The sequence below is a fragment of the Lipophrys pholis genome (genome assembly GCF_963383615.2).
Source record: "Lipophrys pholis genome assembly, chromosome: 21".
Taxonomy (NCBI): Eukaryota; Metazoa; Chordata; class Actinopteri; order Blenniiformes; family Blenniidae; genus Lipophrys; species Lipophrys pholis.
The window spans coordinates 23,027,680-23,044,893 of record NC_137649.1 but is presented as its reverse complement, the minus strand read 5'-3'; the positions used below and the strand labels follow the sequence as shown (position 1 = coordinate 23,044,893).

The 17,214-nt window shown below is 39.4% G+C and overlaps 1 protein-coding gene across 1 annotated transcript; it reads right to left on the bottom strand.

Annotated features, from left to right (window-relative positions):
* Positions 1-1,219: 1,219 nt before the first annotated feature.
* Positions 1,220-13,692, bottom strand: adgrf3b (adhesion G protein-coupled receptor F3b; the record flags this gene model as incomplete). The annotated part of the gene is made up of 15 exons (XM_080490158.1): positions 1,220-1,498; positions 1,585-1,614; positions 2,521-2,562; positions 2,879-4,210; positions 5,009-5,208; positions 5,289-5,429; positions 5,504-5,743; positions 6,284-6,514; positions 8,073-8,197; positions 9,490-9,539; positions 9,622-9,680; positions 9,791-9,943; positions 11,216-11,365; positions 13,124-13,136; positions 13,651-13,692. The coding sequence occupies 15 exons, from the start codon at positions 13,690-13,692 to the stop codon at positions 1,436-1,438; spliced, it is 2,871 nt and encodes a 956-aa protein (XP_080346284.1). The 3' UTR covers positions 1,220-1,435.
* Positions 13,693-17,214: the final 3,522 nt, after the last annotated feature.

Here is a 17,214-nt window from a genome sequence, read left to right as displayed (position 1 = left end):
TAAAAATTGCTTATAAACCTTCAGCTTCAAGACTCTCAGAAGTGGCGATTGTTTATCACCCAATCTTATCCTTTACTGTTACAACACTAACACATATCAAAGAAATCAAACTTTGTGTATATTTCCTCTTTATTAACATTAAATATCTGCAGTAAATACATTGGTCATACACACTCACAAGTCAAACCATAAAAATCCACAGGCTCTTCCCTCAAAATATAATGAGACAATGCCAGATATAATAATTTACTATACACACATACAAGCATCTTTCATATACTACAGGCATTCTGTGAAATAATAAAGACCTTTGATCTATCTCTAAGATAATTCTTGATATTCAATTCTCACATGAAGGCACAGATAATTTAAATCACTACTGCCATGCATAATCCGTAAATATGCTAGAAAAAATATTCAAATCTTGTCCTCACAGTGCTAATCCTCCTCCCCCTCCTCCTCCTCTTCCCCATCATCAATCAGAGATGAAATAGCTTCAGTTGAAAAAGCTAATTCTATAATAATCTCTTAATTGTGACTGTACCGGAACTATAATTCAACACAATGCAATTCCCTATATCAGGGGAGTTAAACACATTTTAGTTTAAAGGAACATTCTGATGCAATAAACAGAGAAATCCCCCCCCCCCCCCCCCCCAAAAAAAAAAACCAACTGTTGCTTTATGTAAGTTTGTTTTAGTTTTTTTTACAAACTCATCCTGAACCCAGTATCACCGATATCTCAACTCGGGTCTCAGTGTTGTGTCGCTACTCTTAAGATATTTCCTATTAAAAAAAAATTATGTTTTCTCACATTTTTCATTTTTTTTACAATTTGCTTGGTGGTTTGTTCGGCCAGATTGGAGTCTCAACTGAAACTGAAATGTGAAAGGTAATTCTTGCCAATTCAGAATAGCCGACACTCTGAACTAAGCTGGTTGGGATTATCGTGATGGCGTTTGCATAATTTCTTGTCCAGTAATCAAAGCAGAACCAGGAAATTTCCTTGGAGAGACCAAAGTTTATATATATATATATATATAAGATTCAGGAAACGTAATGCAGTTAATAGTGCAGTAATCCCTGGATGTTAAATGTTTACACGCGTCTCACGAGAACTTCATGGAGAAAGTTCTGAGTTTTCTACACTGTGTAGGTCTTTTATTTTGAGTTTATTTAAGACCTGAAATGGATCTACTGTGAATCTGCACCTTTCGAGAGACACAGGAAAAACAAATGTATAGCGCTTAGCCAATCTGTCCTCATAATCAGTACACACTCAGGTGTTAGAGCACATGGCTCTCAAAGTGATTAATACATCCAATTATGTCTAAACATATCTAACTCTCAGTAGAACCCGTTTGGACCCATTGTACTGAAGATGTAACAGAGTTCATAGCTACAAAGAAGACGTCATATGTGAGCGATTTGGTCTTCATTTATCTTTGGTGTATGTAGTTGATGTCAAACTCTTGGAGGCGTCGCTCTTTCCTTTACCCTAAGATGTGGATACAAACAGAATTGTGTTGAACATTTTGTCGATTTTAATGTAAAAGTCTGAACAGATCCCATTAGTTTACTCACCGTTATGATCTTCAGTGCTTCCTCTCTGACCTGAAAAAATAATAGACAAAAACATATTAAATCATCAATTGGATAAATGGTGAAGATGGAAATACATTTCTTGGCTGATTCAGTGTGTCTCCCTAATAAGCCCCGCCCCCTTAGATTACTGTTGCTACCTTGGACAAGCCGTCATAGCTGACGGCAGGTTTTCATGGCGGCTCATCACTGCTACCGCTATGTGATTGATATTATACAAGACTTTGCCTTGCTCTGGAACAAATATAGGCCCCTTGCTCATTCCCGAAGATTTTGGGGTTTACACGACATATGCAGAGACACTGAAAACGATGTAGTTGGCATGCCAAGCCACGAGGTGGCGTTGTTGCATGTTGTTGTAATGAAACCACACAAAGGTCAACACAATGTATCCGACATTTGTATGGACACATGACAAATTTAATGCATTTAGTGGTGAAGCTCACCTATAAAAGTACCAGTATGGACAATAAAACTAGAATACGGACTGGGAGTCATACCACTGCGGAGGCGGCCATGTTTGCTACTCGTGCACGAGCTGAAAAACTTTTTACCACGGAGGTGGAGCGTCAGAGAAAAGTTGTACTTTGGGAGCCAGCATGTGAAAAAGTGATGGTTGCAGAGGCTATAAGCACCTAAAACACGCCAAAGGTTTTGCAGTTCTGCTCGTTGTCATGTAAACGGCGCCGTAGACATCCTTGTTTCTAGCTGTAGCTGTTTCTAGCTGTTGCACTGAGTTTGTGTGGTCTGGCCCACAAAAAAAAAACAAGTGTCCCCAGCACTAATGCTTCTCTGCGGAGCTTTGAATATTTGTCCAAGTCCGAGCAGTTGGTAGTTGAACGCTATTGGTTCGTTCACGTTCGGGGGCGGGGCTCAGTTAAGATCAATTGGTGAGCAGTTGCGAGATTTAGCACCTACCTTCTGCTCTGCGAAACATCCAGCAAACAAAATGAAAAGGCCCTGCAAGAGAAAAACAGCGTTCTCAAATTGTGTATATATATATATATATATATATATATATATATGTATGTAAACACTCACTGCTACAAGTCTATTTGTAGACTTGATGTCACTTAGACGCTACTTATTAAAAATCTACTGCCACTTTAAGACTTTAAGTCACCTCTCAAACATGATGACTACTTGTACGTGAGTGATATTAAAATGAGGATAGTTCCTCTCAAAGCAATTCATTAGTTATACGTCTCGTAAGGGGTTTCAGCCCTGATCCATTTAACTTGGATTACTATTTGTCTATATTCTACAATGAAATTACCTGGAAGGAATTGAGGATGGTGAAAGCGTAGTTGACAACAGGAAACAGGGGACTATCGGCGTCCACGATGTTCAGTAAGAAACCAAGGACCCATGTTACTCCAAAGACGGGCGCCAACACCACCAGCACTTTAATGATGCTCTTGGCCGTCTCCTTGTCGTCTGCCTTGCCGCTGTCAGGCGTCTGAGTTTTGACCAGAGTGACAATAACGACCACCATGGAAAAGATGTTTATCAAAATAACGACGAGAACAGGGACGAGGAAAGCATGAAGGGATCCCTCCAGGAGCCTATCGTAATTCAGCCAGCACGTCTTCTTGTTATAGTATTGCTTTTGTGTATATTTGTAATATACGAAGCTCAATCCCACGATCACGATCGGGATGAGGTACCCAACTACGCTGGAGAGGAACATGAAGACTCGTTTTCGTAGCGGGCTGAAGACGAAGATGAGCTGGTGGACGAGCATGACGCTCAGGCACAGCATCCAGCAGAACATGGCCGTGTAGAACAGGTGTTTGGACAAGGTGAAGAACAGGCACGCGTTGTCACTGAGGATCTCTGGAAAGCTGGAGGCCAAGAAGCTGCAGTCAGCGAGCAGGCGGAACGTCGCAATGTTGACTATCGCGGTGTGACGGAAATGGGAAAGGTTGGTTTTGACGACGGCCGACCATACGAGAAACTCAATGACGAGAAAGAGCAGCAAGCAGCAAATGGACACGCCAAGTCCGATGTAGGTGATGATGTCTAGTTCCGGAGTCGATACGTCAGTCTTAGCCATGAGGACCGAGAAGGAAGTTAGGTGGGTGCAGTGACACGACGATCCGTTTGCGCCCCGAGCCGTCAGATAGCATCCTTCTTCGGACCAGCTTCTTGTTGTGAGGTTCCAGAAAACGCAGATCGGCTTCCGTTTCTTTTCCTCCGGGAGGGGAAACTCCATGTAAATTTCAACATTGGAGCTGCGATTCTCCTTGGTGCCATTTTCATCACGGTCGAGACCCAGTGTGGCGGACATTATGAATTCCGTTTTGTCCGTGAGGGGATAGGTGTTCCTCACTTTTGGTGTTAGGTTTTTCAGAGCCATGACTTTGGGTCTTCCGGTGGACCTGTTCACACTCACTTCAATGCCAAACACGGTCACGTTGCAGTCACTGTTTGGGCAGATTTTAAGCTCTATGTTCTGACTTTTCAGCCCCATACTACGGTTGACATGGATATTCTCCACCAGCTTCTCCACGGCTTCGAGATAATTTGCCGACATGTCGGAACGAATTGTGTCGTTCACCCCACTCCAGGTCGTGTTCAGAATCTGGCTTGCTGCTTCCACCATAACCTGAAACAGAATGGATTGTGGTGAACTGCATTTTGGAAGGTCATTTTAAATGACTTAAATAGCCCAGAAAACAACTAAAGTATCTCCACGATCTCGAACAGAGCCAAGAATGTTTGTCTGAGTACCGGCAGCTGGTAGTCGAATGTTATTGGTTTGTTTGCTTTCGGGGGCGGGGCTTAGTCAAAAGTCAATTGGAAAACCCACATCAAGGTCCGAGATGTAAATTCAACCTACGCTGTATGACCTCCTGTAGTCTTCAATACTATTATGCATAGTTTTAAAAAGATGTTTTGGAATATTTTTCAATGGATTTGATAATTTATCACCAGATCCTTTTTTATTTAGTGTTGGCTTTGCTTCCAGTGGATCGGTTATTTTTTTGAGGGTGTTGCCCTAAATTGTTTGACAAAATATACTGAACCATTCCAGTCAAATATTATATTTAGAAATAAAAAACACATCCAAGTGAATGATCTTACAGGAAACACATCCTCTTGCAAAATCGTAGTTCCCGACGCCAGAGCCATGTTGTCCAGGATGCTGATGGAAACAATGACATCTGCTGTATTGGAATTTGACTCCGAAGTGAATGTCGAGGTGTTCTGAAGCTTTTGGAATATGCTCTTGGCTATGTCTGAGGTAGGTCCTTGTCCCTTCCGGAAATTCTAAAAAAAGAAAAGTAGTAGTAAGTGGAATATTCAGGACAAGACAAGAACAAAGTTTTCAAACAAACTTGTGCCCAGAAGTAAAGGAATCGGTGTTCTATTATTTCTTTGTTTTAACAATGTTCCCACTGGCCTCAGCTTCATTCAGGACGTTGTTCAACTGTTCGTTGACGCAGTTGTTGAAGACGTCCATCCATTGGGGCCCTTCACAAGTGCGTGTCTTGTAGCCAGTTCTGTCCTCCGGACACGTTCGATTAAACACGGTTGCTTTGAATGGAGTTTTTGGCCAGACTGCTCCATCCACAATATCTTCTTCACAAAATTTTGAACCAGCTGGAAAAAAGAAAATATTTAAAATGTTAATAAAGAAAAGAAACAGCACATGAATGTATCCATATAAGTTAAACATGTACCATATATAACTGGGATTTCCAGCCTAGAATGTTGTTGTTGGTCCTTGTAGTTTTCAAAAGTGATATTAACGTATTGTGTCTCGATGGTCTTCTCACAGCGGATGTTAACCTTGAATTTGTACACAAGTTGATCTTTCACAGCTGCAACGAAAGATGGGAGTTAGCGTATACGGCACAAGTACGTTGCTGGAATGCAAAGCAGAGGTTAAACTTACTTGGGTTTTTTAGATTGCTCATCCTTTTGCCATTGTAGCTGTACCAGACCGTGTAGTTCGCCGTGGTCAGCGGGATGGTGGCGGTGACGGTGACGTCTGTGGTGCCGCCGGCCGCCGCGGAGCAATCTGCAGTGAGCGGCTCCACACTCATGGAAATGTGGTCGGGCAGTTGTGCCACTTTCAAGAAAGTCTTGGCTTTATATGTGATCGTCCCCTTCAAGAACTCACATGTGTAGTTGCCTGCGAGGGAAGCGAAGGTAAAATGACGCGACGGTGACTGTCAACAATAAAATGACCAAGTAGCAGGAGAAGACGGACTGGGAGTCAGGGCACTCTGGGGGCAAAACATTGTTGTTACTGTCCGTCTACTGCAGAAGAGCTATTTACTACAGCCGTGGTATGCATGAGCAGTTGCAGCGTTTCAGAAAAGTTGTGTTTTCTACCATTTCTTTTTTCTCCCCGGCGTTTGCAAAAACAAAATTCCGTCTACATGTCACTATGGACACAGCTCAACATGAGGCTTCAGGACATGTAGTACATATGCCAGGCCTTTCGGGGCGCTGTGACTCACCAAATACGTCAAAAACACAGAAGAAGACAGAGTACATAGAAATTTAGAAATCGACTCCTGCTCCTCTGCAGCGCCACCTGGAGCATGTAGGCTGCGATTCTTGATGTTATTATTTAACATGGCGGGTTAATTAATCGTACTTTACTTAGTTTAGCTGAATCCAACCTCTAATCGGCTTGAGTTTGAGGTGAAGTGGCCTCTGCACTCGCCTGCCCAGGTGCTCGTCACTTCAGCCAGCCGGAGTCTCACACAGGACGGCTGCTCCGCCGTTGCACAGCGGTGGTTCAGTTTGACTACGGTGCCGTCGTTCAGTTCCACGTCGCCGTTCGCCGTGCCCAGTTTCCAGGACGCTTTCTCAGTCTCCATGGCCAGGGTGCAGTTAAGCTCCGGGTCGGACCGGTAGCACACCGACTCCGACGGGGCTTCCATCTTGACCAAGCCTGTGCCGACCAGACGTCATGAACATGGATGAGAAACACGTCACACAAATGGAAATGGAATTCTGTTTGAAATGAAGAACAGCCACAAATTCAGTAGAATCTTCAATTGTTAATTGATAAAATGGATATCGGTAGACAGTAGTTAGCTGGAAAATCCTGCTCATGTATTTAAAACACTGACATTTACATCAACTTCTGCTGGTGTATCATATATTTTCACAATTATTTGGTTTTTATAAGCTAAAAGCAAAAACAAAAAAGTGCTGGGTAATCCATTAATGCAATGAAACATTTGAAGTCCTGTTTCGTATATATATATATATATATATATATATATATATATATATATATATATATATATATATATATATATATGAAACTTCAAATGTTGAATTTTAATGGTTTTTCATTAAGGGTTTTGCTTTCAGCTTCTAAAACCCACATTGAATTTTCAGAACGTGTTCACACTTGGCTCGCCTGGTTTCAATTTTTAAAAACTGGTGTGATTTCTTATTCGAGGTAGTTAATTTAAACAAGCTCCAATAGTGCCACCTGTCGTCCGTTACTTCTCACACCAGCCCAATGGAGCGCCGGGACGAGTGGGTTTGGGTTCACTTTTGAAGAAGGCAACACAGGCCGAACTACTTCTTTTTACCACAGGGAGTTCACTCAGGCAAATGCTACGGATGCCCGAATACCAACTCTTAAAGGACGAGTACAAATACGAGTTGTCGATACCGAGTACTGATACGAGTTACGAATAAATGCCATCAAGCCTCCTTTATACTCCGCCTGCAAAAAATACGCATCGGCAATGCGTTGCCGCAGGATCGCCTCCGCACAGCTTCTGCATCAACATTACCATCGCTGTGGGAAGTAGGGGTGCTGCAGTTTATAGATAAATAAAGTGGAAAAAAAAATTGAAAACTCAAAAAAAAGAGTCACTGGGCACACTAATAACTTGAATTTGTTGCTGTCATTAATGGTTTAATGATCGTTATACAGTAATTCATTGTGTTGTGTTTCATGAGTTCCATTTGGGTTCTAACACTGAGACTCACGTCGATGCTTATAACTGCACGTAGACGTGCTTCACTTGTATCACTGTGTAATCTCTTGGTGGCTTCATTAGTAAATATGGCAGTTGACATCGTGTCACTGCTGTCACACTATTGCCATGGTGTAGTCAAGCTGCTCTGGTATATCTTGTTTTGTTTCTTAATCAATCTATCAAGTGGCGAGTTAAGAGCCGCGCTAAGCGTTTCTTCTCAGCACCCACGGTTGAGAATACGCCCCAGTGGCTATGGACGCTCTGAAGTCTCCAGTATACTACTATCGGACAGTATTCGCTGGGCGAATGTATTTTAGGTCCAAGCGCTGGCATCATTTACCTGACCTGACGTGCCACACGGACACGGAAGTGGTGAATCAGCACTCACATATACGCTTAAAATGTGCAGACAAGCTTCACATGAGAGGCGTTAGTTGGTGCTTTAAATGGGTAGTTAGGTTACTGAGGATGAGGATGAGTGTTGTGAGTGAAATCACTTTTACTGACCTTCGACTTGGACCTCCACTTTTTGTTCAACCCTGGTTGTTAGACTCCCTATAATTTCTTCAAACACACCGAGGTTCGGCGTGACGCCGACTTCTGCCGCAAATTCCGCAATGGTGCCGCTATAGCTGAAGAAGATACGGAGAGGATTTGGTGGTCGGAAAATGAAATGTGAGTGGAGTAGTTACGCTTCTAAAAATCAGGTTAGGATTCAGATTATAACCTGCTAAGAGTTACACGAAGACAGGGGAACTCTGGAATATTACACTGGCTTGATAATAAATAATAATTAGAATAATACATTTGATTTCTAAAGCAATTTAAAAAAAATCTCAAAGTGCGACAAGCACATTTCAAAAAGAAGCAACACAAACATTTAAAATTACAAATTTAAAAGAGTTTTAAAAAGAGGTAGAAACTTCTGGTTCTGGCGGGTGGTGGAGGTGTTCTTTGAGGCAGGGTGGGGTATTTCTGTTTAAGTATTGGTGTGTGATGAGAACCATTTTGTAGTCTATTCTGGCAGTAATGGGAAGCCAGTGAAGCCTGCAGAGTATTTAGAGTAGTGTGTTGATGTTTTCTGACCAAGGGTCATGCTGTTCTGAACCAGATGGAGCTTGTGGAGACTTTTTGCTGGCGATCCCAATGAGGAGGACATTGCAATCCTGTTTCTTCCACCTCAAATGAGTCATATTATCCAGCTTTTCTACACTTTGACATGGTCGCAAACATTTTATTCAAAGTTTATTTGTCCCAAATCCAGCTTTTCCTTGATTTTCCTCCATTTGAATATTGGATCATCGGAGCTACATTCAGAATCTGCTGTGTCTGTGTGAGCTGGACTGGCTCCGCCCACACATGCCCATCTTGGGAAGAGGAGGAAGTACTTTTGATTTGTGATTGGCTGGTTGGAGCAACACACTTTTTAAAAACTGTTGGGAAACCTTTAAAAAGTAAATTTTGCACCATAAAAGCCCTTTAAGTTTTTTTCTGCTTGAATCCTTAATCGTGTGCATACATTGTATAGTTCCATAATTTTATGTGATGTATAATTGTACTCATACTCATTTATTTTTTAAATCCTGACTTGCCAATCATTTGACTACTTTTCCTGTAAAATGCACATACAGCTATAAGTAAGCAGTTGGAAGTTGGTCCATGAAGTTACTGTATATAACAATAAAGATTTTTTTCTCGCTCATATCCGACAATGAATTCAACAAAATTTTTCCTCATTGGTTGACTTGCGGCTCGATCAAACTCATTTATGCAGAAATGTACGAACAGTGTTTTTTTTTTATGTAGTTTTTTTTTGTCAAACAATAAATCCTTGTGTGAAAATAGTGTTCATAAATGTGAAATGACAAATGTGTTTTTAATTACAGTGTTAAAGACAAAGACAAATCTCTCTATCTCTCATTACCTCAAGTCTAAATCCTCCAGGGCGTTCAGTTTTTCCAGTTCTTCCGACACCTTTGAACGGAGAGAAACTGGGGCATTAATTTGTGATTGCAGGCTCACACTGGAAAATATTTGTGAGGAGACTGAGACGTACCATTGTCAATTGTTCGGGTTCCCAATCCGCTCCGATCACCAATGATCCGGTGAAATAAGCTGTGGCGATTGCAAACAAATCACTGTTAAGTTTTTCTAAAAACAAACATGCCAGTCCTTTCAGAACATTAAATGAGCGAGTGAAGGTGAAGTGCGTGCTGCACGGAGACCTGTGGTCGTGGCCACGCAGAGTGGAACCACATCGGAAACGTTCTGCGTGCAGACGTCTGCCCTGCAGCAGTTGTAATTGTAGCAGACTTTGTCGCTCCACACGTATCCCGCCGAGCAATTGCAAGTCGTTTCGTCTCCGACCAGTGTGCACTCTTGAGGAGGAAAAGAAGGAGAAAACACGACTTCAACTGAAGGGGTAAGAAACTGCAGACATTCAGATTGTGAGTGGAAGGAACCCAGAAGGAAATGGAGTTCAGATTCTACTTATACTTCTAATGGTTCTGGTGCTGTAGTTCAATTGGTTCTGGTGCTATAGTTCTATTGGTTCTGGCGTTATACTGCTATTGGTTCTAGTCTTATACTGCTATTGGATCTAGTGTTACACTTCTATTGGTTCTAGTGTTACACTTCTATTGGTTGAGGCATTATACTTCTATTGGTTCTAGTCTTATACTTCTATTGGTTCTAGTCTTATACTTCTATTGGTTCTAGTGTTATACTTCTATTGGTTCTAGTGTTATACTTCTATTGGTTCAGAGTTTGGTTCAGGTATTATACTTCTATTGGTTCAGGTATTATACTTCTAATGGTTCTAGAGTTATACTTCTATTGGTTCTAGTGTTATACTTCTATTGGTTCCTAGTGTTATACTTCTATTGGTTCAGGTATTATACTTCTATTGGTTCAGGTATTATACTTCTAATGGTTCTAGAGTTATACTTCTATTGGTTCTAGTGTTATACTTCTATTGGTTCAGGTATTATACTTCTATTGGTTCTAGTGTTATACTTCTATTGGTTCCTAGTGTTATACTTCTATTGGTTCAGGTATTATACTTCTATTGGTTCAGGTATTATACTTCTAATGGTTCTAGAGTTATACTTCTATTGGTTCTAGTGTTATACTTCTATTGGTTCAGGTATTATACTTCAATTGGTTCTAGTGTTATACTTCTATTGGTTCAGGTATTATACTTCTATTGGTTCTAGTGTTATACTTCTATTGGTTCAGGTATTATACTTCTATTGGTTCTAGTGTTATACTTCTATTGGTTTCTAGTGTTACACTTCTATTGGTTCAGGTATTATACTTCTATTGGTTCTAGTGTTATACTTCTATTGGTTCTAGTGTTATACTTCTATTGGTTCCTAGTGTTATACTTCTATTGGTTCAGGTATTATACTTCTATTGGTTCTAGTGTTATACTTCTATTGGTTCAGGTATTATACTTCTATTGGTTCTAGTGTTATACTTGCTGATTCAAGGTTTCTCTCTGTAAAAGTGTCTTGAAATGACCGAGTTCCGTTCGGCGCCACACAAATTCTCTTGAATTGAAATTGAAGGGTGAAAAGCTCCGTCCGCCGTCGGCTAAAGTTCGGGGTTGGTCAAACGAGGAGTCGCGATATGATGACGAAGGAACAAACCTGCCACCAGCTCGGTCTGTTTCAGAATCACCGTGTGTGATTTCCCGTCGCTGTCGTTCACTTCCAGACTGGTGCCGTTGAAGGCGGCCAGGATTTTGCTGGTTTCCAGCGAAACATTCGTCTTGATCATCAGCTCGGCAGTGAAGAAACCTCAAACAACAACGTTTCATTTGGCATTTTTAGTTTTCTCTTCCTGCCTGAAAAAGCCACTGGCACCTATGTTTTGAAAAGTTCCCATTTCCATCCATCAATACTCTACAAAATAAATGTTTATGTGTGAGGTTATTAACAACTAGAGCTGCACTCGGTAGAGCGCAGACCTTCGTCAATGCCACATTTGTTTGTGGAACCGAGTTAGCATTGCTGGCATGATAGCCGTTAGCTCATATCGATGCTAACTCGCCTGGCGGAAACGGTTCGAGGTTAACGTCCCAAAATCTATTCCAGTGATCCTTGGATGATGACGAATCATCCCTGGAGATTTCGTGCTATTCGGGTGAGTAGTTTTTATGAAAAGTTGGTAAATTATATACGTACAAATAAACGAATACACGCAAACTAGAACTTTGACGCTAATAAACAAGGCCTTCCAGACGCATTTCATAACTTCTTCCTCTTGTCATCAGACATTCACGCCGACCCAACAAGGAACCAGGAAGACTTTCAGTTTCCGCTTCGTCGGATCTCCAACCATCAACTCTTTTATCTAATCCGGTGGACCCAAACTCTGGAACTCTTTGGACAAACCATTTAAATGGCTTCACCTCTTTGCTCGTCTTTATGGCTCGAATATTGAATTATTTCCTCTTCAAGTAGCGTCCCGCTGATTCTCAGTCGATATGTTGTCTAGGTTAGGTGACTGTTATTTTCCTTCATCCTTTCTTATTTCCACTTGTCATCTTTACTGATGGGGGAAGATTTCAAATGAGCTCATTGGCCTTCTCTACAGTTTGGTTTCATCTTCTTGTAACTTGTATATCGTATGTTCTTATTTTGTCTGCATTCCATGGGTGCGTCGATTTTTCCTGTTTGTGTTTCTTGTATATTATATTTGACCCATTTGTGTTTTCTTCCCCTGCATTGTTTGTGTATTTTATTTATTATTTATTATTTAATTATTTTCTTATTTATTTCAAATTTTATTTATTTATTTCAAATTTTATTTATTTATTTATTTATTTATTTATTTATTTATTTATTTATTTATTTATTTATTTATTTATTTATTTATTTATATTAATTGCCAATTTTGGTGGTGATTTACCTTACCTGAATGTGTATATAATGAAAGAAAATGTAATCCAATCCAAAACACAACTAACTTGCTGCGTTTGCACTTGAGAACGTTGTCGTCTTAACGCGTTTTCAGCGACTCTGAGCACCGTTGTCATGGAAACGCAAGGCTAAAAATGCCGAGAAAGTTTTCTGTTTTTAACCTGAAAAGGTTGCGTGAACGAGGACTGAATGTAAGGAATCCAAGATTTTAATAACTTTGCTAATGATGTGACAAAATGATCAAAATTAAATTTAAAAACACCTGATTGAGAGAGAGTGCTGAATAAGTTTCGGATTTTCAAGAAATGCGCGACTACATCTATAACCTAATAACCAGACAATCCTGGAAAAACGCCACCTATTATGACCATTTTGACGTAATCGCAATTAAAATGACAAAAATTATTATCGACCATTATGACATTGTTAGCTGTTACGGGCAAAATTAAAACCGCATTTCAATTTGCTGGTCAGATTTAAAAGTAGTAGAGCAGATTATTTCATTTCTAATTCTTTCAATTAAAAAAAAAAAAGGCTATTAATCATAATTGGATGGACATGTTAGTTCCGTTGATCTTATCGTTAAATGATGAAGTATAAACTGAATAAGGTCAGCCAACGAGCTTCACTCACCTTCTGCAAACACCTGCAAAGGTAAAAACAGGGAAACAGAGTTCGTAAGTTAGATATTGAATTTCACACGTGTTTGGAAAAAAATTAAAAATCCTTTTCTGAATTTACTTTACTTTACTTCATGCTCTACTCTTAAATTTTCATGATGTATGGAGGACATACTTCCATTCCCTGTGTAGTGTGCGACATGAAGATGGCAGGTGTACTCATGAAATTTGTTTTGGGTAAATTGTTCACGCCCAGTTTACACGACAATGTTTACAGTATATATATAAATCCATATATATATATATATATATATATATATATATATATATATATATATACATATATATCCTAGTAGTGTATTTTATGTTTCTGTCTTTGGGGGACCTCAGTTTTAAATGGTTAACCACATAAAAAGATTATAAAATAAATATGTAATCTGATTAGCTTTTCTCTTTTCTATTCAACATAATTAGAACTCAGAGTCACCATTTGGAATATTAAACAAGGTTACTGGGCATGTGACTGAGGAGGATTTCTACCTGGTAGAAGATGTAAATGGCTCCGACCACCAGAGGGAACATTGTGGAAAACATCGTTTCTCTGTTGGGGAAAAAAGGGGATATACAATTTTTTCACTTTGGAAAATTACAACAAGAATGATATTATACCAGGGGTCTGCAACCTGAATGACCAAAAGACCCGTTTTCACTATTTTCAACCAAATATAATTTGTTTGGTGCCGTAAAATATGCTAATTATCTGGCATGAAGAAATATCTAAAATATCAAAAAAAAAAAAATCTCTCTCTCTCTCTCTCTCTCTCTCTCTCTCTCTCTCTATATATATATATGTATATATATGAAGGTATTCAAGATTTAAATAAATAAATATTTATATAATATTTTATAGAAATCTGAATATATTTATATTAATAGAAATATAAAAAGGTTTAATTGGACTATATATAAGAAATATTGCATTAATGACGTGTTGCAATATGTTTTAAAGGGTTTTTTTTCATGGATTTTCCCACTTTAGCCATTTTATACATCTTGGCTGTTTTAGCCTTTAGCCGCTGGATGTTTCCCAATGTTTACAGCCGTTTTAGCTATAATACACTTCTTCTTTTTTCCCCTTTTTTTTTATTCCATTTTTCATTTCAAAGGTATGGCTGACTTTTAAAAAAAAAAAAATCGGCATGGAATGCAAATAAAATAGAAATAAACTTCATGTTTATTTCCATTACACACTGAAAGCTTCAGGGGGCCGCTATAGGGGAGCTGAAGAGCCACGTGTGGCTCCAGAGCAGCAGGTTGCAGACCCCTGTGTTATACAAATATGTAAATATATGTAAAATAACTGTATTCACAGAAAGAAAAAAAGGTTCACGGTGGGGATTTTTGACATTTCTTTGCTTTGGATCAATTATTTAGGTTGAGTTTCCTCTGGAATCTGGAAGCTGCTGAAATGTTTCCTTCAGAAATGAGAATTAAGTCCATTGTGACATTTCGGGGTAAAACAAATGATAATAGAGGACTAAGAAGCACGTCGGTATGATATAAGCTTTAAGTGCTTTATTTTGGAAGTTGTAAATGAAAAATAATAATAACAATAATAATAATAATAATAATGGCAACTTCCAAGTGAGAATACCAGGATACGAAGGATTGAGAAACTCTCCTGGGCCACAATGCCGTGCTTTTGCTCGCACGCCTCGTTTGCATGACTTTGCATTGTGGTGAAGTTGGCTTTTATTGGATGATCATCTAACAGTTCAGTGTTCAGTCCTTGTCTACCACATTATTTTAGTTTATGTTTTGGCTTCCTCTTCCTCGTCCACATTTCCATGCTGTGGTTACAGCGAGTGTAAACACAACATGGAAGCCGAACCTGGTCGAACTTCAATGGACTGATCACCAACAGCCAAGCCGCCGTCTGTCTCTGCTGAGCATGCGCAGGTTATTAAAAATACCTGTTTAGAAAACAAATACTATCATGATTTTTTTAAGTTAAGTTAAAATAGATTTTTTTTAAAATTTTCACTTCAATTGTCGGGTGTATGTAGGGTTTTCTCCATTAAAGTGCCTTGTGTTGTATTTGGCTGCTTTATAAATAAAGTTGAATTGAATTTTGGACACGCATGAATATATTGGACAATAATTGTACATTTCAGTAGTTTGTGGAATATTTGTGCAATTGTATAATGTAATACTTTATATATATATATAATCCTGTATAATGTAATCCTTTATATATATATATATAATCCTGTATAATGTAATCTTTTATATATATAATCCTGTATAATGTAATCCTTTGATACTTTGAGAGTTTAATAGAAGAAATTCAACTTAATTTTTTTCTTGTTTCTTGACAAGAAACAAGAAAAAAGAGAAAAAGAAAAAAATAATAAAAAATAAATTGGAAAAAAAAGGAAGAAATTCAACTCTTGAATATCATCGCTTTAAAGGATTTTATAATGCATGACATGACACACCAAAGCCCAGAAACAAGAACAGAGAATCTCCACTGAAGTGACGCTCATATAACATGCAATCTATCTCGGCATTTTGTTGAGGACCGTTTTTTTCTTTTAACATTTAACAGAGATAATTCTAATAATCTCTTGATGCTTTTCTGGTCCGATGCTTGTAACGTCTCAGCCTCTGTTGTTATTGTTATTTTATTTCTGTGCAAAATCAAATCAAACTCTTACCTTGTTCTGTCCAGCAGAGAAAAACAAAGTGAGGTTAACCCATCAAGTAAAGGACGTCTGACTGACGGTCACGTTAAAGAGACGCCCTTCAGAATGAGTCCGCCGGCTGTTACAGGACGCAGCCCCCCCCCCCCCCCCCCACCAGAGCGTTGTGTCATGAAGGACCATTTGCATGGACGGCGTGCCTCCAGGCCAGGCGGCCATTGTCCAGCACAGGAGCAAAGGCTTTCGACTTTTCATGAACATTTGTCTAACAAATCCACGATTCTTTTTCCGTGAGGACGTTTCACCTCGGCCCCCCCCGAACACACCGAGTCACTAAACCATCAAAATAAAGTTAAAGCAACGAGCTTCTGGTTGATGGGATCGCTGGAACAGCAGTTTTCAATTTGTCCTCAATAAAGGGGAAAGATGAACATACTGTTTCTGATTTTGAGCATCAAACTGCACAAAACCCGCAGAAAAGCTTTTATTTCAAAGACGGTGGTATTATTATTATTGTTAGTGTATTTCTTTTTTTAATATATCTTTTATTTCTTTGTGAAGCTTTATTGTTTTTCTTTCATTTCTTTGTAAAGCTCTGTGAATTTCCCTGTGTTTGAATGGTGCTCTGTTAATAAACTTGCCTGGCCTGGTCTGGTCTGGTCTGGTCTGGTCTGGTCTGGTCTAGTCTAGTCTGGTCTGGTCTGGTCTGGTCTGGTCTGGTCTGGTCTGGTCTGGTCTGGTCTGGTCTGGTCTGGTCTGGTCTGGTCTGGTCTGGTCTAGTCTGGTCTGGTCTGGTCTGGTCTTGTCTTGCCTGGTCTTGCCTTGCCTTGCCTATTGGCTGCACTTATTACATTTTAAAGGGAGTTTCCAGTCATGTGATAAAGTATTAAACTATTGGCGAAATATTACAAGGGATGCCGCTCATCTTTCTTGATATTTCGTCAGAACAAAATGACCTTCGAACAACAAAAGTTGGGACGAAGGTTGTTTTCGTCTGCGTGTATTTATTTATTTATCTATCATTTATTGGTTTGTGCGTATGTATTTTACCAAAGCTTCACAAAAACTACTCAGCCGAATGGCAGGACATTTCTCAGGGATGATTTGTCCCCAAACGAGGACGGTACCATTAAATACTGAGAGCGACTGGGTCAAAGGTCAAGGTCACAAACACGTCAAAAACACACATTCATTGACATGTTTAGAGACATTGATGTCACATTGCATCTTATACATCAATCCGATAGTATAAACTCCTCCGAATATTTTTGCAGTATTTGTTTGGATATTCTATATTCATGAAGACAAACATGCAAAACCGGGACTCAGGTTATAATGCATGGAAAGTCACAGTCCGAGTGTTATTAAGTGTTTTGTCCTTCATTAGTGTGATTCCACTTCA